Below are 23,428 nucleotides of genomic sequence, written 5' to 3'. Positions count from 1 at the left end.
GACCGAATCTGGAGCCCCTTTTTAGTAAGGTCAGTCAGCGGGCTGGTGACATCCGAATAATTAGGTACAAACCGTCTGTAATAGCCAGCCAGCCCCAGGAACTGCCTCACCCCCTTTTTGGTCTTGGGTCTAGGGCAAGTCGCAATCGCCGCGGTCTTGTCAATTTGGGGTCGCACCTGGCCATGACCCAAGTGGAACCCCAGATACCGTACCTCCACACGCCCAACCGCGCACTTTTTCGGGTTTGCCGTGAGCCCCGCCCGCCGCAGCGATCTCAGGACGGCCCTCAGATGTTGCAAGTGCCGCTGCCAATCATTGCTATAAATGATGATATCATCTAGATAAGCAGTGGCGTAAGCAGTATGTGGTCTGAGGATCCTATCCATGAGGCGCTGAAACGTGGCTGGTGCCCCGAACAAACCGAACGGAAGCGTCACGAATTGGTGTAATCCGAACGGCGTGGTGAAGGCCGTTTTTTCACGGGATATTGGTGTCAAGGGGATCTGCCAATAACCCTTCGTTAGATCCAAGGTCGAATAAAACCGAGCAGAACCTAACCAATCGAGCAGTTCATCAACACGGGGCATTGGGTACGCATCAAATTTAGACACCGCATTGACTTTTCTATAATCCACACAGAAACGTACAGACCCGTCGCTCTTGGGAACAAGGACGACCGGGCTGGACCAATCGCTGTGAGATTCTTCTATTACTCCCATGTCCATCATCGCGTCCAATTCTTCCCGAACTATTTTCTTTTTATGCTCGGGCAAGCGATAAGGGCGGCAACGTACCACTACGCCCGGCTCGGTCTCGATATGGTGTTGTATGATGTCTGTACGGCCCGGTAGAGGAGAGAACACGTCTGCAAACTCCTTTTGTAGTTCGGAAACCTCTGCGAGTTGGCGTGGTGAGAGGTGGTCTCCACAAGGAACCGGGGTGTTAGGGTCGCAGGCTTTGTTTACCTCCGGTCCGAGCTCCGCCCTCTCCGGAACTACCGTTGCCAACGTCACAGAGGCCGCCTCTTCCCTCCACAATTTCAGGAGGTTGAGGTGATATATTTGACGCGCGCCCCCTCTATCGGTACGTTTAACTTCATAATCGAGGTCCCCACTCGTCGTGTGACCTCAAAGGGTCCTTGCCACTTAGCGAGTAATTTTGAGCTCGATGTTGGGAGTAATACAAGCACTTTATCTCCCGGTGCAAATTCCCGTAGCTGAGCACCCCTGTCATACAGCCGGCGTTGGCGTTCTTGAGCCTGGAGCAAATTCTCCTGTGTTAATTGCCCCAGTGTGTGGAGTTTTGCTCGAAGATCAAGAACGTATTGAATTTCATTTTTGGCACTAGAAGGTCCCTCCTCCCAAGTTTCACGGATGACGTCGAGGACCCCGCGTGGGCGTCGTCCGTACAGCAGCTCAAATGGGGAAAATCCCGTGGAGGCTTGCGGGACCTCTCGTACTGCGAATAACAGGGGGTCCAGCCACTTATCCCAATTCCTAGCGTCTTCGTGCACGAATTTACGAATCATATTTTTGAGTGTTTTATTAAATCGTTCCACCAGCCCATCCGTCTGCGGATGGTACACGCTGGTGCGAATCGACTTAACGCCCAATAATTCATAAAGTTCGCGAAGTGTTCGTGACATAAACGTAGTGCCTTGGTCGGTGAGGATTTCTTTCGGAACCCCCACCCGGGAGATTATCTTGAAGAGTGCCCGGCAACACTGCGTGCTGAGATGTTGCTCAGAGGCACTGCTTCCGGATATCGCGTTGCGTAATCCACCAGGACTAACACAAAGCGATGTCCGTGTGACGTCCGTTCTAATGGCCCGACGAGGTCCATTCCAATTCTCTCGAAGGAACCTCGATCAATGGAAGGGGCGCAAAGGCGCTTTTGGGGTGGCCGGTGGGTTTACCAGCTGACATTCGCGGCACCCCGCACACCACCTGCGGACGTCGCCGCCAATGCCCGGCCAATAGAAACGGGCTATTAGACGGAAAAGTGTTTTCCGTTCCCCTAGGTGACCGGCCATAGGATTATAGTGAGCCGCCTGGAAAACCATTTCCCGGCGGCTCCGTGGGATCAACAATTGTGTCACCTCCTCCTTTGTTTGAGCGTCTTACGTCACTCTATATAACCGATCTTTAATAAGCGAAAAATACGGATATGAAATGGCGACACCCGGCCGGAGTTGTTGACCATCGATTACTCTCACTTGGTCAAAGGCGTGCTTAAGGGTTTCATCCCGCGACTGCTCCAAGGGGAAGTCCCCTCAGGGAACTCCCTGAGAGGAGGGGTGACCCCTCGCCCCTTCCCTCGTCACTCGGAGCAGCCGAGGACGGCCCCGGCTCCGCCTCCCTGCCAAAGCATCGCACATCACACACCTCCTCACTTTCATGCAGGACCCATCCGCACAAACTCCCTCTAATACATTTCTAAAATTCGGCCAATCAGTACCCAAGATTAGCGGATGGGTGAGGCGGAACTAACCGCTGCCTCCACACTATGTTTTTCTCCCCGAATTTGATTGCTAAAGTCACCATGGGGTACTTGTGAATATCCCCATGCACACACCTCACCCTCACCCGTTTAGCTGTGCCCAAAGCCCGGGTTGAACCAAGCGTTGGTGGATGGTGGTCTGATTACAGCCGGTATCCATCAATGCTTGGTATGTACCCCCCTGGATCCTTACCGGGACCCGGTACGCTCCAGCCCGACCGGGGGCAGCCTGCGGGACATCGGAGACCCGCACCACCGTCCCCACCTCCATCAGTGGACACTGATCCCGGAAGTGGTCCGGGTCTCCGCATCTCCAACAGACCGGCCCAGGCGCCACGGCCGCACCCGTGCTGGCGGGCGCCACCACCTGAGGAGGAGAGCGGCTGAAGGACGGGGAAGGGTTAGGCGGGTTCTCCCACAGCCGGGAAGTTGGTCTGATGTATCCTCCACGCCTCGCGGGGGCAGGAACGGGCCCTGGGGAGAGAGCAGAGCGAGAGGGAACAGGGGGGAAACAGGGGAAGACACAGGGAAGGGGAGAGAGAGAGAGGGGAGGGCTCATCTGCCCTCGGCATCGCCGCCAGGTGGTCCTCCGCGAGCTGAACAGCTGCCTCCAGCGACGCCGGGCGGTGGCACTGGACCCATTCCGCCGTTCTCCTGGGCAGTCTTTGCGTAAATTGCTCCAGTACCACCTGATCGATGACTCCCTCGACGTCGCGGTCCCCGCGAGCAGCCACCGCCGACAAGCGTCCCGGAGCCGTTGAACAAACGCAAACGGGCGGTCGGACTTCTCCAGCTTCATGCTCCGGAAGAGCTGGCGATTCTCTTCCGGGCTCCGACCAACCCGCTGCAGAATGGCCCTCTTCAGGTCAGAGTAAGCCAGGAGGTTCGTCGCTGGTAGTTGTTGTGCCGCGAGCTGTGCTTCCCGGACAGGAGAGGAATTAGACGGGCTGCCCACTGTTCGGGCGGCCAGCCCCAGATTTCAGCCGTCCTCTCAAATAGGTCGAGGAAGGCCTCAGGATCGTCTGCCACCCCCATCTTCTGTAACATGGGCGGGGCAGCGTAGCGTGGGTGTCCGGGGTCGCGGCTGGGGCTGACGCAGCCTCCTGGCTGAGGAGGCTCCGGATAGCGAGTCGGTCCTCTGCCTGAGCCCGCATGATCTCGAAGAACCGCCGATCTTGATCCTGCCGGAGCTCAAGCAGGGATTGTTGGTGGCCTTGATGGAGATTAGCGAGGGACTGGAGGATTTCCGCCAGCTGGGAGGACTCTATGGGGCGACCTTGTTCCATCACAAAAAAAAAATGGTCCCGGGTTTCGGCACCAATGTAGAACAAAACAAGGAAAGCGGTGTAAACTTAAAGGGTAAGTCTTTTAATCTTTTCTTTTCAGTGTCAACTTAAAGGGTCAGTCTTTTAATCTTTTCTTTTCAGTGTCAATTTAAAGGGTCAGTCTTTTAATCTTTTTCTCAGTGTCTCCAGAGACAGCCTTTTCTTCTTTTCTCTCTCTCCCTTGCTCCGTCGCTCCTGCCCTTTTTATGCCGCTCTCCTCATGTTACTGCAATCAGACACAGGTGTTAGTCATCATTTAGCTCAGGTGTGAGCGCCCTTACCGCTTTTCTCTCCCGGACGGGCGCTTGACCACGCCCCCGCTGCCACACATGGGTTCTGGTTCCATTGAAACTAGGTAGTAATCACATAAATGATGAGCACAATTCAAAGGTTGCATTATCGCTCTAAAGTTACATTTTTTGATAAAAAAAAAACACATCCAACATTCAGGCCAGTGGTAAGCTTATGTTCAATGAGGTGGACATAAGCAATATAATTGACTTCTAAAGCCACTTTTTAAAATGCCTTTTCAATACTTTATACCTCTGCCAAAATAATGTCATGTGTCGTTGAATTCAAACTGAAGAGGCTGAAAGTTCTGATCGTGAAATTATTGTGTGCTTATCGAAATTTGAATCACTGCTACCAGTAGCCGAAGCTGGAAGTATTGCTGAAGTGAAATGTCCATAAGGTGGCGCCAAAAGTGAGTTACAGTCAACGGTAGTGCATATTTTATTAACTGTACTCATTAACCCAACCCCCAACCCTAATGCTAACCGTCAGTGGAGCAAAATACATTTTTTAGCAAAAATGCAACCTTCCAATTACGCTCATCATTATTTATGTGAACACGATTACTTCCTGGTTCCCATGGGAGCATATCCTGTGTCTAAGAGGTTGCTCGGGTAACATGCTATCGGTAACATCACAGGGAAAAGTGAACATGCTTCAATTGATGCAAAAATGTGTCATGGGGGATGGCACTTCTCAGAAATTCAGCAGAATGGGGTCGATTTTACATTCAGGGTACAACATTCAGAAGCAGCATGTCGATTTCCTGCATGTTAATGAATGATCTATATTTTGTGGCTTTTCCCAGCAAATGTTGGCATTCTACTGATACAATCATTTTTGTCTTTATTTGTCTTAATTTGATAACTTAATCAGCATATTATGTATTCAATTTAAAAAAAATTATAATAGAGAACACAACTTTATTTATAAAACAATTTATCTTTGAGGATGTTCCTGGATGACTCTGGAGAGATTTTGTCAGAATTAGCTAACTTTTGGAGTAAACTTTGTCCTCCAAAGTATAGCTAAGTAAACACACACATACCTATCCCAAGACTATCTCATTTCAGATCCCCCTCCAACACACACACTTGTACTTCCACCCTGTTTGTCAGTTGGGGAATGACCCCATCTCCCCACAGCGTCCTTCCTGTGCTCAGTCCACCAAAATCCCTCTTCCACTGGCAAGCAGCCGAGCTGTCAACATCAGCTCTTTATCAGGTCATTGTAAGGTTCTCCTTTAAAGCCCTTTCAGAGGTTGTGGGGTTCATATTTAGACCAAGGGTGCATCCGAGTGGAGCGTAAGAGCTTTTACATGCTCTTGTCTCTCTATCCTCGCTTTGTAACACTGATCTGCACCAAACACACTTGAACTCACCACTGCAAACCCTCTGTTTACTTAAACACCCACGCTGACTGCACAGGCAACCTGCCAGTATTATTATCTGTTTACATGCGTCCCATCAAATCGTTCCGCCAATGCTCACTGTCCACATTATAATGCGATAAAACCTTGAACTTATAATGTTTATATATAACTTATAGTGTAATATTTAAATCTTAAGTTACATTTTTACTACAATATTGGTTAGGTTTAGGGTAGGGTTAATAAAATATGCATGCCTGTTGACTTTATAACATCATTTACAACTAAAAATGCAACTCGGTTTTGGTGTCCCTTTGTGGACATTTCACCTCAACTGCATTTCCAGCTTAGACCACTGGGGGCAGTGGTTTTAATTTTGGTAAACACATACGGATTTTAGCAGCAAAGCTTTCAACCTACTGTGATCAAGGCATTGCTACTGCATGTGGTTGTTAAAGTGTTCAAATTGGTCTTTAGCGTGTTGCTACTGTATGTGGTTACTAGGGTATTCTGGGTGATTGCAAGTGTGTTGCTAGGTGGTTGTTTACTGCCCAAGTAAACGTCTCAAAGTCTCTATGATATATTGGTCCCTATATGTAGCTTGTGACCCTCCTATAATGTAAGTCTATGATAATTGTTTGCCCATGTTATTGTCTGGCAGGGGAAAATAGGTCATTCTTATAAGTTGTAAAAGTAATAACATACCACTCCTCAACAAGCAACACAGTTTGAAGTATAATAGCACACATGGACAGGACAAGTTGAATCCCTAGGATTTCCACTCTTTTCAAGTTACAATTTTCCAGGACATATACAGGACATTGTATGTAACCAATGGGTGTAATATTTAAGCAAAACAACACACAAGAGATCATGATGTATATTGTGGTTATTGGATGGTTATTTTTTCTGAAATACGTATTCGACAGTTTCATTAAATGTTATTAACAAAATGGCGTTTGATCAAATTAAAACTTTAATCAAATTGTAATTTTTTATCAAATGAAGCTTTTTTTACAAGATCCTCACAGCACAATCTGAAAAAACACTGGAGATATTTTTGTCAAATGAAGTGCTAAAATATGTCAAATAGGTCAGTGACATTCTGCGTTTTATAGCTAATGCTATTTTTACGACTGGATTCATTGATTACGTCCCAAAAACCTTGTTAGCAACACAGTCAAAGAGTTTTACTATACTGAAATATTTTCCATGACAAATGATCTTTTCCAGAACATTAAGGTGTTTTTAACATTTTTCATGACTTTTACATGACTTGAAAACTGAATTGCAAAATTACAGATTTTCCAGGTCATGTGGGAACCCTGTTTATACTTAAGGGTAGTGGTCGACAGATATGGGTTTTTTAATGGCCGATGCCGATATCCAGAGAGCAGGGTGGCCGATGCAATGTCAGTATATCACACAATTTAATATAGTAAATAACAAACTATATATAAATAAATAAAATATATATAAACTCTTCTTTAGCATTATATTTACTCAAATTCCCACAAAACTAAAAATAATAGTGTATTTCAAATGGTAGATTCCGATTTCTGTTTAGTCATCAAATTTAAGTAATTTATTTGCACATGAAGAAATTGTTAATATATTTGAAAGAAGGAAATAACAGTACACACAGCAGTCCAGCAACCATGTATGGCATGTGCTCATTAACAATCGCATTTACTGAAGAAATACCCAATGAAACCAATTGTACCATACAGTGCATAGTGATAAAGACATTTAATTCTAGCACACCTGAAAGCGCTTTTAATTTGGGCTCCATCCAAAAACGTAGGGAACTGACTTGCTACCTTGCTGCTTAATCAGTTAATGACTTAACTGACAGCTGTTTTGATTGAATGGAACTTTAAGGAAACGTGTCTCTGAACAGTTTGAAAGCACCTTATATTCATCCTACCTCAGTATACATCCTCCAGAGGCAGCATTTTCCTAGTTCCTGACGCAGCCTTGAATTTGCACTCACGTGCTCGTGCGGGTCTCCTGACAGTTTAAATGGCCTGGATCGCCTGCTTGGATTGACATGGAGTGACCGTCATGATTTGTGAATCAGAGGAACTTTTGATCCTGAAGTTTTTTTTTTGTGGCTGATGTAATACACGCTTCAGAAGAAGATTTTAGATGAGCGCTCGACGGGAAGAAAATATTGGATTTTTGTGTGGTTCCTGAATTACATCTGTTTAAACGAGATAACTGCATATTCACAGACGTATATAATAGAAGTTTTATTGATATTTACCTTTTGTCATTAGAAAAGAAAGTTAATGGTGACAGGGAACTGTTGAGGAGAGGCTGATAGAATACGTGCTTTAGAGGTACATAAATGAGCATTCCACAGGATGCTGGATCTGCTGAAGATATGCGCATATTTGCAGACGATATATGGTATACATTTGATTGATATTTGCCTTTTTATCATTAGACAAGACAGTTAAAAGTTACAGGGAACTGTTGAGGAGATGAATGAAACAGGCGAGCATTTTAACAATATGAGCTCAAACGCATCTGCTGCGGCTCTGATATGCGGACCATTTAAATGACACTGTGTTGCACACCGGTCTATTATTGTAGTAACACGATGTCTAATAACAACGAAACGAACCGTAACTGGTCATTAGGTGATTCTCTGTGCCCTCAAGAAACAAATCGGGCAAACGGGAAAATTTATCGTCCGATGCCGATAATGAAAAAAGTCAGAATATCGGTCGATTTATCAGCCTCGGTGATATATCAATCAATCAATCAATATTTCTATAGCACATTTAAAACAACATATGTAGACCATAGTGCTTCACATTATAGGCGTATGATGCTGAAGGAGATCCGTAATGTAGGGAGGAGCCATGCCATGCAATAATAAAATCTTAAATTGAATCCTAAATTTGACTGGAAGCCAATGAAGAGATGCTAACACTGGAGATATGTTGTTGTGTTTTTTGTCCCAGTCAACAATCTGGCAGCAGCATTCTGGACTAACTGCAGACGTGACAGTGAAGTATGAGAAATGGCACAGAGCAATGAATTGCAGTAATCTAAGCTTGAAGAAATAAAAGCATGTATAACAACATCAGTCGATCACTACGTAAGGGTTTGTTCAAACCTCTGGCCCTATGTTTGAGCAATAATAATAATAGTGATACCTGCCTTGGAAGAACCACTTATAAATGTATATATAGTAACTAATCTTTCTTTGATTGTAAATGTAATTTTAATTCTCTACTTACTTTCTGTTTTCCCTGCAGGCTAAAAGCAAATCTTCATGCAGAACCAACCAGGTAAAATATTAGTGTTTGTGTGTGTGTCACTGAGAAGGATAAAGGTTCATTGATGAGTGTAAGGTGGCTACAGTGTGAACGGCATTTGCCCGCTCTTCCCTTTGCCCCACTGAGCACAAACACAGGCACATACGCGCACACACACACACACACATACACACATGCGCACACACACACACACACACACACACAAATGGTTGCGTGCTTATCTGTGTGTTAGTTCAGTGTGTTCTGCTGTGATTAATTTGAGAGTGATGTTAAAAAGAACAGCTAACGCTTTTACCAAATGTCTATCCAAATCCGCCACAGGAACCAAAAAACTATTTTTACTCACATTTAGAGCTCATAGATTGTTTACTTTGGACCCTGACTGTAGATGTATGTCTGGAATTGCATGTAACTCTGAAAGACACAGATGAGTGACTTGAACTATGGATTTCAGGGTTTCTCACAATCTTTAACCTGTTCAAGAGCTGGAAATATCTACATACATGCAATTCATGAATTCATAGTCCCAAGCGAAATATCCACCTGAAAGCACATGTAAACTAGATTGCTAGGGTGTTGTGAGTGGTTGCCAGGGCAATGCTATGTGGTTGCAAAGTTTTTCTGAGCGGTTTTAGGCTTGTTTCAATGTGGTTGCTGAGGTGTTCTGGGTGAGTGGTAGGGCATTGCACTGTGGTTGCTAGGTTTTTGCTACTGGCGCAAATCAGAGCTCACTCCCAAGTCTATATAGTGTAAGTCTATAAAATTGTTCTCAAAATTGCAAGTTTGTTTTGTTACTAAATATAGGGGGTGAGTTGTACGCTGAAGTTTAATACCTAGGGCAAGGTATTTGTTCAAATCCCAAAGTTTAAGCAAAAGTAATTGTGATACTTTCCTTAGTGCACCATACAGTAATTATTTACATTGACTAAAGTTGTTTGTTTTACAAACACACTTGAACTCAGAGTTGTTCTATTGTGTGATTGAGCCTCATTACAGTGTCTATGTAGCCTTTACTACACGCCAATTATTATTACTATTGACTAATAGGGTGTTATTAGAACTGTGATGAGAGTATGGGATAATTCATTAAAAAAAAATGCAGTTATGTGCAATGTAATGCGGGAATTGAACATCTAAGATGTACAATCCCACAGGTCACACTTCCCATTACAGTGTGAAATCTCCTGCAATATTCAGTTCCTTGCCAGTAACAAAGTCAGGCTGCAAATGGTCTCTGTGCCACCTGTCACTTAACAAATTAAATCTGTAAAAAATGATGAGGAACAAAATTGTTACAGTTTCAGAAGAAAATGTTAGTGGTGCTTGCCTTTGTAAAACTCCCTGTGGTTGCCAGGGTGTTGATATGGGGTTGTTAAGGTGTTGTGGTTGGTTTTCATGGTGTTGATATGGGGTTGCTAATGTGTTGCGGCTAGTTGCCAGGGTGTTGCTAGGATTTTTATTTGGTTGCTAGGGTGTTGTGTGTGGTTGTCACAGTGTTGCTATTGGGTTGTTAAGGTGTTCTCGTGGTTGCTAGGATGTTGTGGGTGGTTGCTTTGGAGTCACTAGTGTTAGGGTGTTGCTGTGGGGTTGCTAGGGTGTTCTTGTGGTTGCTAGGGTGTTGTGGATGGTTGCCTGGGTGTTGCTATGGGGTCGCTAATGTTAAGACGCTTTTATCCAAAGTGACTTACAGTGCACTTATTACAGGGACAATCCCCCCGGAGCAACCTGGAGTTAAGTGCCTTGCTCAAGGACACAATGGTGGTGGCTGTGGGGCTCGAACCAGCGACCTTCTGATTACCAGTTTACCAGTTATGTGCATTAGACCACTACACCACCACCACTCCCATACAACATATGTTGTGGGTAGTTTCCAGGGTGTTGATATGGGGTTGCTAGGATTTTTTTTGGTTGCTAGGATGTTGTGTGTGGTTGTCACAGTGTTGCTATTGGGTTGTTAATGTGTTCTCGTGGTTGCTAGGATGTTGTGGGTGGTTGCTATGGAGTCACTAGTGTGTTGTGGGTGGTTGCTATGGGGTCGTTAGGATGTTGCTGTGGGGTTGCTAGGGTGTTGTTGTGGTTGCTAGGATGTTCTGGGTGGTTGCCAGGATGTTGCCATGGGGTTGCTTGGGAGTTTATATGGTTTCTAGGCTGTTGTAGGTTGTTGCAAAGATATGGCTATGGGGTTGCAAGAGTGTTCTTGTGGTTGCTAGGGTGTTGCTATGTGGCTATTAGGGTTTTGTGGATGGTAGTCAGGGTGTTATTATGGGGTTGCTATTGTGTTGTGGCTGGTTGTCAGTGTGTTGCTATGAGGTTGCTAAGATGTTGTGGGTAGTTTCCAGAGTGTTGCTATGGGGTTGCTAGGATTTGTTTTGGTTGCTAGGGTGTTGTGTGTTGTTGTCACAGTGTTGCTATTGGGTTGTTAAGGTGTTCTCGTGGTTGCTAGGATGTTGTGGGTGGTTGCTATGGAGTCACTAGTATGTTGTGGGTGGTTGCTATGGGGTCGTTAGGATGTTGCTGTGGGGTTGCTAGGGTGTTTTTGTGGTTGCTAGGATGTTATGGGTGGTTGCCAGGATGTTGCCATGGGGTTGCTTGGGAGTTCATGTGGTTTCTAGGCTGTTGTAGGTTGTTGCCAAGATATGGCTATGGGGTTGCAAGGGTGTTCTTGTGGTTGCTAGGGTGTTGTGGATGGTAGCCAGGGTATTATTATGGGGTTGCTATTGTGTTGTGGCTGGTTGTCAGTATGTTGCTATGGGGTTGCTAAGATGTTGTGGGTAGTTTCCATGGTGTTGCTATGGGGTTGTTAGGATTTGTTTTGGTTGCTAGGGTGTTGTGGGTGGTTGTCACAGTGTTGCACTTGGATTGTTGGGGTGTTCTCATGGTTGCTAGGGTGTTGTGGGTGGTTGCTATTGGGTCATTAGGGTGTTGCTGTGGGTTTGCTGTGGTGTTCTTGTGGTTGCCAGGGAGTTGCTATGGTATCACTAGTGGATGTGAGGGTGTGGTGGGTGGTTGCCTGTGGGCTTGCTCGTGTGTTCTCGTGTTTGCCTCGTATTTGTTTGGTGTAGTAATATGGTTGCTAGGATATTTTCGTATTTGCTTGGGTGTTCTCATGGTTGCATGGTTCTCATGGAATTGCCGACCTTTACTCAACAAGGCTCATGATTTAGATGTCTCGATCAAGTCTGTAACACAAACGTTGTGAGACAAGTTACGTGACAAAGTTTAATACTTAGTTTCAAGAGTTTGTTCAAATCCTTTGGCAAGCACCACTGACTAATGAATATTTTGTCTAATGCAGTTGTATTTAGGAAAAAAAGATAACTTATTACACATTAAGTAAGAGTGACTTCACGGTCTAACTAAAGATTTGAAGAGTGACAGGGAAGGTTTTAGAATTCCCAGGAAGTTCCCAGTCAAATTGTGTATTATGTTTATGTATGAAGCTACCCAAAAGTAAAGCCTGTGTTTGCAAGGTTTTACAAAATGGTAGATCTGACTTCTTAGAATCCCATTCAGTTACTTGTGTGTGTGTGTGTGTGTGTGTGTGTGTGTGTGTGTGTGTGTGTGTGTGTGTGTGTGTGTGTGTGTGTGTGTGTGTGTGTGTGTGTGTGTGTGTGTGTGTGTGTGTGTGTGTGTGTCCAGCTGGCCAACTGGAGTGTTAGTCGGCCTTGCAATGTTGGATGTGAGTCAGAACTAGAACCCTCCTTTGTTGGGAAACGGAACAGAACATTAATTTTATTGCTTAATTAGGCCACTGGCCCCTGAAGAGCTCCAGACAGACAGAGGCGAAAAATTACAAGAATTAAGACTCTCTAATAAAAGAAACTTGAATATTTTAAATAATACACAGAAAAAAGAGAGCCTGAATTGAAGTTATGGTCATCTAGAACTGTACATTAATCATTTGTTCATATTTTTACATTTCAATATTTTAGGCAAGGTCCGCCGACAACAAGAGGCAGAAAGCGACAAAAGGGGAAACCAAAGAGAAAGAAACACATTGGGAAAAAGATGATGTATGTTTTTAGTTCTTTTATGCATTTATTACTCTTAAATGTCAGTGGTGGTTATATGATACAGTGCTGGTATCAGATGGTAATACCACAGTACTTTATTACATACCATGATACTGAATGATTAACATATTCTGACTGTCACTGCTGCTTGTGCAAATGTGCGGTACGGCACGTACTGAAAGGAGTGATGTTGAAGAATATTTTCAGTTTGTATTGACCAGAAACTCATCCAAGGGCTTCATGCACATTGTGGCTTTGAAATACAGTATGTTTTAATATTTAATCATATTGAATAAATAAAGGAAAAGAGAAGTTCAATATTAAATCATGAAAGATCATGCTTAAAGACTCATTCATTCTGGTGGAAGTAAAAGAGTTTAAAAGCTTCTCACTTTCTATTTCCACTTTCACTTCTCCATCATTTGTATTTGGCGAGGTCAAGTGGAGGGCACTTCTTTAGGACTGTCTCTCCCTCCCTGCTATCCATCATTCACTCCTCCATGGATAGAGTCAGTGGCAGGTGTGAAATCAGGCTCATTTGTTTGCCAGAACGCCCCTCCCTTTCCTCAGCCTCCCCTCATCAGCTTCTTAAACCACTTCCACACAGACAAAGATTGAGTTTCTCCCTTAATTAACTCTCGCTATATAGTTCTCTTCAGTTCTGGTTTAGTTAAGAGAGGGAAGAGACCAACCAACCGCATCAGAGACGTTTCAAATGAGACATCAAAGAATTGCCAGCCACTGATGCTATCCAGACAGTGTCTGTGTTATCGTCCTGAGAGAAGATCAGGGCTAGTTTATGCTCAGAATGCATTAGGAGGATTTTTATATTAGCTAATGAATTAAATTGCATGTCAAATGTGGAGATGCAGGCTCAAGTCTGCTTTTGCAATGTTAATGATTGGAAGGGCTGAAGTGCTTTTTCCGTTGTCACAGTTTTACTTACAGTAATTCTCTTTAATCACTGAGGCTTTTCTTACTATTTTTGGGTTCCTTGCCAAAGTTGCTTTTGGCTTGCTCACTCTGGGGCCAAAAAATAATCATTTTAAAGCATGATTTCAAACACCATAAGTTTAAACAGCTCTATGAGGACTTCAAGGCATTAAAGACATTATAGCTCATTTTCTGTCACAGCATCATTTCTGTAAAGCTGCTTTGAAACAATATGTGTTGTGAATAGCACTATACAAATAAAAATGATGACTTATTTTCCCCCTTTCATGCCAACAGGACACCAGTGCCAACAACACCCCCTCCTCCTCCCCCTCCCACCCTACCACCAAGCTCCGCCCCTCCACCACCTACCAGAGAGGCGTGTCCGCCGTGCCCCGCCCGCAGGATGACATCACATCCTCCCTCCTGTGAGTGCAGGTGCAGTTTGAGGGAGGTTAGCTGCACAAGGAGAGGCAAGACACTCAACCAGCACAGCTGCCGGTAAACACACATAAACACACACGCACACACACAAAAACACACACCAAACAACTTGTGCAAATGCAAATCAACTTGCTAAAAATATCCCTTCAAACACAATGGCATGCCCTTGATTTGGCAATTTATTGCACAAGGAAGTGTTTCACCATAAGTGTCCTTGTGAGCTTGTTCGGGGTATTTTTATTTATTTATTTATTTTTAACTAAGATTTTAGCTCAAAATTGATGTATTAAAGGGATAGTTCACCCAAACTCATCACTCAAAATTTTTATCACTTGTTCACACTCATGCCATCAAAGATGTGTGACTTTCTTCTGCTAAACACAAACAAAGATTTTTAGAAGAATATTTCAGCTCTGTAGGTCCAAATAATGCAAGTGAATGGTGGCAAGAACTTTGAAGCTCCAAAAGCACATAAAGGCAGCAAGTAATTCACACAATGTAAGTCCATTTTTACCATAAATCTCCACTTTAACTTTCTTCTTCTTTTGTTTTTGGCGATTTGCATTTTTCATACATAATGCCACCTACTGGGCAGGGAGGAGAATTTATGGTAAAAAAGGACTTAAATATTGAACTGTTTCTTACCCACACCTATCAAAACACTCCTGAAAATACAGATTTAATCACTTGAGTCGTATGGATTACGTTTATGCTGCCTTCATGTGCTTTTTGGACTATAAATATATATTTTTTTTTGCATTGTATGAATCTACAGAGCTGAGATATTCTTCTAAAAATCTTTGTTTGTGTTCATAAGAAGAAAGAAAGTCATACATCTGGGATGGCATGAGCGTGAGTAAATGAAGAAAGGGTTTTCATTTTTGGGTGAACTGTTCCTTTAATACAGAAATTATTTGTTTTCAGGTGCTGCTAAAGTAGCTACATGATGTAAACATTATACATGTTAACAGGATTTTAGTGTGATTCAATGAGAGATTTATCAAATTACAAGGTGTTATGTTGCTATGACAACAAAGTTGTACAATTGTATATAACTTCACACAGATATGGTTAGTAAGTGATTTTATCACACTGAAGTCATGTTAACACATATATTGTTTGTGTCTTGTGGCTATACTTTTGATTCTTTTTTCTTTTTTTTAAAGGAAGGACGAGTCAAATGTTTTGTGTTAATTAACATCATTCCACAAATGCTGTCGATTGAACTATTGCACAAATTAATTCCTTTAAAATGCTATTATTAATGCTTATTTACTTCCTGCTGGGGTCCTGATTAGCAATATTTTTAAGGATCCCAATCGAGTGCCCATTTGGATAGAAATTGATTTTTTTGTCACTCCACACACCTCAAAAAATGGTGACAAAAATGGAATATGTAAATTCATGACCCTTGAACTCTGAAAATAGACCCCAATTAGAATATTCTGTATACATGTTCTGTATATATATATATATATATATATATATATATATATATAAAAATACAATTTATATCCACATTATTCATTTTTAAATGTTTCTGTATTTCACAGTTCATGTTGAGGACAGCCACATCGCAAGGGCTATTTCCAAAATGTTCTTGAAATTGCGACATCAAATCAATTTGAATAGATAATTTTTATAGTATGGACAACATCTGTGTTCTTTGATGTTCAGCCAAATGATGAAAATATACGAGAACATGCAAAGCCTTTTAACCAGCTTAAAATTACGTAAAAAGGGCAACAATTTTGCAAACCAAAATTACGTGCGTGATTACATGTTTGGCTGCAGTTTCCCAGCGAAATGTCCAGCAGGGGGCGCCAAAAGAGAGTGAAATGGTGTCGTAATCAGACGAGTTTTTAAGGTGAATATTAGATGGATGTTTTAATGAGAAAAATGAACCTCCCTCACCTAAACCGATTGCCTAATCCTAACCAATAGTGTCCTAAAAGATGAAAGGTGAACAGAACAGAAATCCTAACCCTTAACCAACACCTAAACCAAACCGATGTTATTTTAAAAGCAAATTTGACAAGAAAAGTACATTTATTAGATTAAAAGTGTTTTGATACAATAACATAGCAGTTATGTGAGTAATAGAGTGAAAAATAATTGTTTGTAAAGACATAAACAGCCATAGTACCCATTATTTTGTGAAAGTGAATAAAACCCCACAGTTGTTGTAGCGCTTCTAGTGGTTATTTCACCAGTAAACTATGGCGAAACGTAGAAAACGGCACGTAAAACTCAGTTGTTTTTCTTTGAGTACATTCAAATACATGTTAACTCCCCATTTCAGTTATTTCTTTCTTCTTCTCTCTCTTTTAGATGTGAGACCCAAAGTGAATAGTGACAAACCTCCCTCATAATCCACCTATCAAACTTTGCCCAGCTTTGAGGAGGTCAAAGGTTTGCTTATTCTTTTATCACAGAGTCTTATGTTGGCATATTACCCAGATAGAGGGTTTGTGTTTGGGAATAAACCACAAACCCTCCTTCCGGCCCATCTGGCCCCATCCCACTCACTATTACGGCAGTATTAGATGCATATACACAACTCTGTTTGCACATTATATCCATATATGTACAGAGGGGGATGTGTTCAGAATATCATCACATCATTATTAAGCTTCAGGAACAGAAATTGTTGAGTTTTAGAAGCATCTTGATGTCGTGATCCACAACAGTCAATGCAAGTGTTGTCTCTGCTATGTTCTGATGAAACTTCAGCTCATCTTTAACACTGAATGATGGATGTAATTGATGTTAAAGTACAGTCAGTCAAGTGTATCGCTGGTAAGGCACATATTCAGAGCACAGTGGTGAACTTTGGGTTCCTAAACCCATACATCAAGATGGACTGTCATCTGAAATGGGAATTCTGGGATTTTTGGGCCTTCTGGAACCTATCTTAAAGCTCAAGTATGGATTTGTTTTCAAGGTTAAAGCACTTTCATCGATCCTGGCTTAAAATGCAGAGACAACAAGTCATACATTGATTCCCCAAAAACACAGCAACATTGGCTCAACTAATGTCATGAGTTTTTGGTGGGACCATCCGTTCATCCAACCAATACAACATGGTGGACTGCTTGGGAAACATATTTGAAAACCACCATCATTTTGCAATTTTGTTTGGTGATGCTAGTACCGCAGGAATTACACACTTCAGCAAATGGATCCAAGTTACTCCACAAAGTCATGGAAAAGAGAGATATGGATGGATAATAAGGATGGTGTTACCGAATTGAGGAAGACATTGCTGAGAACGTTCAAAGGGGAAACAGAGACTAAGGATGTCTCTAAACCAAACTATTAAACACTCAAGTTGAGAGTGTTTGAGAGGATGGATGTTGAGAGCCCTTCAATGTTGAGAGAACTCAAGTGTCTCACTACACAAACACAGTATCTCGAAAACATCCCTGATGTCTCGTCTGACCTATCGCATGTGCTAACTGGATGGATGGGTGATTAGATGGACTGACAGCTGTCTGTGTGGTCTCAGTAGTGCATAATAAGGATCTGTGCATTTATTCTAATTTATTCCTGGCCTCTAAGTCCATAATGTGGCTTTGCAGACTGTATCAATGAGTCTTTTTGTGTTTGTTTGATTTGCTTTTTGTTCGACTCCTTCCTTTGAGAATTGAAAGCTTTTCCCACTGGCTTGCCAGTGAGATGAATGCCAATAGAAACCTGGCGATAATCCATTGGTGCTCACAACTCAAACACACACTTTCTCGCTCTCCCACACACCCAATCACACTTTTTCATTATTCTTTCATTTTTTTCCTTTTCCCATTATTCTTTATCTTTTTAACCTTTCTATCTCTTTTAACTCTATCTCTCTCACAACATATACTCCAGTAGACATATCTAAACATCTTTAAAACAAGGTAACCTGATTATTAAAACTGCATAGATATTAAGGCTTGCTTTCGGAGACTGAATTTCAAAGATCTTGAATTTAAGAATTTAAGATTTTCCCAATCTAATGAAAATTACATGACTGTGGTAACAGTTTTGCTAATGGACATTACGTGGTTCATTACAAGAATCGCGGCAGTTCCGATGTGAAATGTCCACCGTGTGGTACTAAAAGCGAGTTAAATTTTCTCCCAAACCGATGAGTTTTTTAAATGTAATGCTCTATCGAGTTTTAAATAAACAAAACCGGCCTCCCTACCATAAACCTTAAACCTAAACCTAACCGATAGTGTCATAAAAAGCAAATGTGAGATGAAAAACACAATCGACTCTTCAGAACTCCGGTCTTTTACTCTAGTGTTCATTTCACCAGGAAAGTGCCGCAATACGTACAATGAGCCACACAAAAAATGATTTAGTAACAATGTAGGAATAGTAATGTGATTTTAGAGACCAGGATGCAGGTTGCCTAAATATCTAACGCAGTTTTGCTAATCAGGTGAATTCATTTTGTTTTTAGAATGTTTCTATATTTTTACTAGGAAACAAGAGACAGACGCTCATCCTCAATACGATTTATTGCAGTTCACACAAACACAAAAATGCTAGCATTATAAATATAAGCTTTTCTGTGTTGATACTGAAAGATGAATTTATTTTTTCTATCTTATTCATGTTTTTGTATACAATACTAATATTATTGTAGTCTATTTTGTTTTAAGATTGCTTAAAGAATGCTTCTTTGTGTATCACTGCTAATCCAACATATAGAATCAGGCTGGGTGGCCGACCGTAGACATATTCACAGTCTAAACTTTGTCTGTGTTGAATTTGAGCAAAGAAACTGTGCAAGCGCCCAGCAGGCTTTAGAAAAAGGGAAATACCTATTTGGTGTGTTTCATCTTAATCATTTCACAGTATTGGGAGTGTGACATATTTATTTTTTATATCGAAGTGCATTTTATATTATGCAAGACTTTCAAAAACATTTATTTTGCTATGACTGTGATTATTTTGAATACTGTTTTGGCTGGAGGATATCTCTAGAATCGTACAGCTTGAATGTCAGTCAGAGTTGAGGACCAAGTGTATCCATTGATGTTGTAGGCTGCAAAGGGGAAAGAATTGCTTCTGTTTTACAACTGTCATTTATCCAAATGCTTCTTTCACCATATATGTAGCATTATTGAGTGAAATATGAAAATATCTAGTAAATACATGCAGTATTGTAATTATTAAGATCCTTAGTAGCCTTTCACCCTCCAATTCTCAGAAAATGGTATCATCATTTGGTGTCATACAGTATTTCTAAACTACTGACCTGTGCGTGTCTCCAAATGTGGTTTGTTAAAGTCCACATGAAACAGCATTCACAATTAATTTTACTTAAAAGTGGGGCGGGACTTAATTTAATACATTGTGAATTGATTGGATTGTGAAAAGTGGGCGTCCCATACTAGAATGCAAGTTTACTAAAGTTACTTCTAAATATTTTAGCCCTTGTGGTGTAGGTGACGTCAGTGGAAAAGGGAAGTCATTTCAAAGGTGGGGAAAGTTATTTCATTTTGATAAAAAAATTCCGAAGATCTTTTTCTTTGGAATGATGTGCCAGGAACATGTATAAGGGGGCTGTTCACACAGAATGTGCTCTTGCATCCATCAGCACTGTTTTTTATATGTTTGTCTATGTAAACATGCACTAGATAGACATGTTTGATCATTGCGACCAGTCTCGCTGTGCATCAGATTTTTAAGACGTCTAGCTCATGTTCATGTACACTGTAATCAACCCCGAACTGCAGAATTTCTGAAAAGTGACATTCCTCATCAGGCGCTACTGATAGCACTTTGTGCAAGCAACCTCTGAGACATCGGATCTAGTCCCATGAAAACCTGGATGTAATCGTGTTTACATGAACAATGGTGAGTGCATTTGAAGAGTTTAGGGTTTGGTTAAGGGTTAGAGTAAATAAAATATATATTTCAGGTGACTGTATTACCTCATTTACACACAAAAAAATGACTCACTTTTGGCGCCACCCTGTGGACATTTCACTTCAACAACACTTCCAGCTTTAGCCACTGGGGGCAGCAATTCAAATTTTACGAGTTGGCTATTTTGTATAATTTTTCACGATTTTATTTGTATACATTTTTACTATTTCATCACATGCAAATGCATGGATTTGTAATGCGGAAGTAAGCATGAGTTCTTCAGGACATGCTTATTTATATCATGCCCATACCCAAACCCCTTAACTAAACCTAACCGATCAGTAGAGTGTGTAAACATGATAGGAAGCTGTTGTGTGTAACAGATACAAGTAATTGTTGCGTATTAGACGTAAACGATGTCCAACGACGCCATTGGCTGTAGTGAATGTCGCACAATATCATACGAATTAGACAAATTTAGAAAAGTCGCTCCCATTTCGCTTTGAGAATGTGTTGGGTAAGCTCAGACCAACTTCACCAGTAGAACTTTCGATCTCCCGTTGCCGAATTCACAATGTTATCAGTCTAAAGTTTAAAATCAGTTTAAAAACAAATCTCAAGATACCTGCATTTTGTTCCATTTCATCATGTTTCCATCAACCCTTCTTTAAATGCAAGAATGTGTACTGTGTGAATGGCCCCTAAGACAGTCAATGAGGCATATTTTGATTTCAGTCTAACTTTAAGCTATTTTCTTTGTGGACTAGTGGATATTCTGTCTCTGATGAGCGGCTTTTCTTCAAATCTAACGCACTGTTAAATGTTCTGTGTGAAATATCCGGTGTTATAAAGGTAGCATTCTCTATCTCAGTATCAGTAATATGTATCAACTACCTCTGTGTCTGTACAGTTAATGTAACATAAATATCATAGCAAGAATATACAGTATAACATATAAAATAATTGCATACAATCTGAATGTATCGACAACGTCCGTGTGTCCATTCTCTTCTATGTAAAGATCAGTCCTGAATCCTGTCCCTTTGTTTGGAGAATTTGTGCATAGAAACGTATCTGTCATATGTATTCAGATAGAAGAGGACCCAACAGAACCCAGTCTATACTGTACTACAATCTATATGTGATATAAGCTTTGAGTGTTTGAACATAATTAATTAATGGTTATTGCTGCTATACCATCTGTGCCCAATTCTCCTGTGTGTGAAAGTGTGTAAAATATTTGTTACAGAGAGACATATCTTACTCTGCTTTATGTCTACAGTGTGTATAAGTGCAAACATAGGTCTGAACACATACATACAGTATAATACGATCACAACAGCCATAAAGCAATGTGCTATATATTAATATAAATAAAGTGAAATGTCTTATTTTTGGGAAAGATTTGTGATGATTTGGTTATTCTTAAGATAAGATCAGCTTCTGTGACTTAATATCAATAGTAATATGATATGGTTATATGGTCCATATTTTTGGGCATATCACCAATGTTCACCATGATTTTTGATCCACCATGTGGGGGGTGCATCTCACGAAAACATATTCAGATCCCATTCTATCCCAACATCAAGGTCATATATATATATTTTTTTATTTGTTTTCTTGACAATAAAGCACATTTCCCCCCCTAATTTTCATTACCATAATGTGTGTGGACGTTTTACTTTAGAGGTTTTTTTATTATTCCAAAATGTATTCTCATTAAATTCACACAGAAGTACTATAACTGATTTACTCTATTAGAGTAAAACATGTACCCTGTAAAGATTGGCATATAAAAGAATTGTCAGAAAAAAAAAATTAAAAATAAAAAACATTCTGAATATCTGTTATAAGAAATAGTGAAAAAAAAAAGTGTTATACAGTATTTGATAAATTAGGCTTTAATGGTCATTTTCCTCCTGAGACCCAGAAATTCATTTTTAGGTATAGGACATTTGTTTTTCTAGCTGATACATGCTACAGTGGTAAATGTTGAGGTATTATCAGAGGACTCCCTCTGCTTTTCAGAAATACCAATGTTTGAGAGTTTGGTCATGACAGCTTCCACTCCTTGGTCTATAAATAGGAATTGAAATGTATCACAGTTCAATTGAGCACCTCAATTATAATATGAATGAAATATAAGTTTTTTTTATGCACCAAACATTATATTGACATTTAAAAAAAGGGAAATTGTAAAACATTTTTCAGTAGGTCTCAGGAACATATAGTAAGAAAATATTAGTTCACACTTGAAATCAGAATTTTCAAAGCGTTTTGTTTTGTTTTTGTGGTGGGCATGAATGTAATGTAATGGTGGTTGAGAGATATACCTCAAAAGCCTGTTCATCATATTTTATACATTCATTTTTAAAGGGGCTTTTTTTTATAAAATAATATACAACATTTTAACCAAGCACAAGTTGCTTACATTCAGCAAATGCTCATTTTAAAATTTCAGTAACAATACAATCATTACTGTTACTTTTACTTTATTAAAATCAGCAAAGATTTCACATAAAAAAATAAGTGCATACAATACAAAAGCGGAAATATTTGTCAAATATTTTTCAATCAAGAAATGCCTGAAAACAATCACCAGGTGGCAGCAGACATCTAGTATAGTGCAGATAACAGAATTATTAGCAAAATTTTTATTATTTTAATAATGCACAAACTTTAGAAAATAGCATATCAAATTTGATACAGGCGGCATTATAGGCTTAACTAATATGTATTTTTTATATATTTAATTTTAAAGGGAAGTTCAATGGTAAAGAAAATTAGATATTTATTTATTTTGCATTACGATATACATATATATTAGGTGTCTTTAAATACTATGTACTAACATTAAAATACATATAATAGCCTACAGTGTACTTATTGTGTGACTGTTGTTCTGAAAAATTCTCATAAGATTCCCATATGCTGCTACTGAGGTTGAGGTAGGATTTAGATTAGAGTTAGGGTAATGGTTGGGGTAGGGTTAGGTTAAATGTATGGTTAGGGATTTGGACCCCTACTTTTGGATCCAACCCATCGCGTGGAATAGGACTTTTGGATTCGGAACTGGCCAATGGCCTGCCAGCCACAACCACGCTTCTCAGAATAGGACTTAGGGATCCAACTTCAGTGGTCGGAGGCTGGGTGTTGTTGCTCATTAATATCACTACATTTTACATTTACATTTATGCATTTGCCAGACGCTTTTATCCAAAGTGATTTACAGTGCACTTATTACAGGGACAATCCCCCGGAGCAACCCAGAGTTAAGTGCCTTGCTCAAAGACACAATGGTGGTGGCTGTGGGGATCGACCCAGCAACCTTCTGATTAATAGTTATGTGCTTTAGCCCACTACGCCACCACCACTCACTAAGTGTCAGTGTTGACTTAT

General features: G+C 40.9%; 1 protein-coding gene across 1 annotated transcript in view; it reads left to right on the top strand.

Annotated features, from left to right (window-relative positions):
• Window positions 1–21,645, top strand: part of LOC127659420 (vascular endothelial growth factor A-like) — a 34,660-nt gene extending 13,015 nt beyond the window's left edge. The window contains exons 5-8 of the mRNA XM_052149221.1: window positions 8,754–8,786; window positions 12,707–12,787; window positions 14,018–14,221; window positions 16,496–21,645. Coding sequence (XP_052005181.1) covers window positions 8,754–8,786; window positions 12,707–12,787; window positions 14,018–14,221; window positions 16,496–16,517 — 340 coding nt within the window. The 3' untranslated portion in view covers window positions 16,518–21,645. The remainder of the gene's footprint in view (window positions 1–8,753; window positions 8,787–12,706; window positions 12,788–14,017; window positions 14,222–16,495) is intronic.
• The last annotated feature ends 1,783 nt before the right edge of the window (window positions 21,646–23,428 follow it).

Source organism: Xyrauchen texanus, chromosome 19 (genome assembly GCF_025860055.1).
Source record: "Xyrauchen texanus isolate HMW12.3.18 chromosome 19, RBS_HiC_50CHRs, whole genome shotgun sequence".
NCBI lineage: Eukaryota > Metazoa > Chordata > Actinopteri > Cypriniformes > Catostomidae > Xyrauchen > Xyrauchen texanus.
Note: the sequence above shows the minus strand (reverse complement) of the source record. Positions and strands in the feature narration are given on the sequence as shown.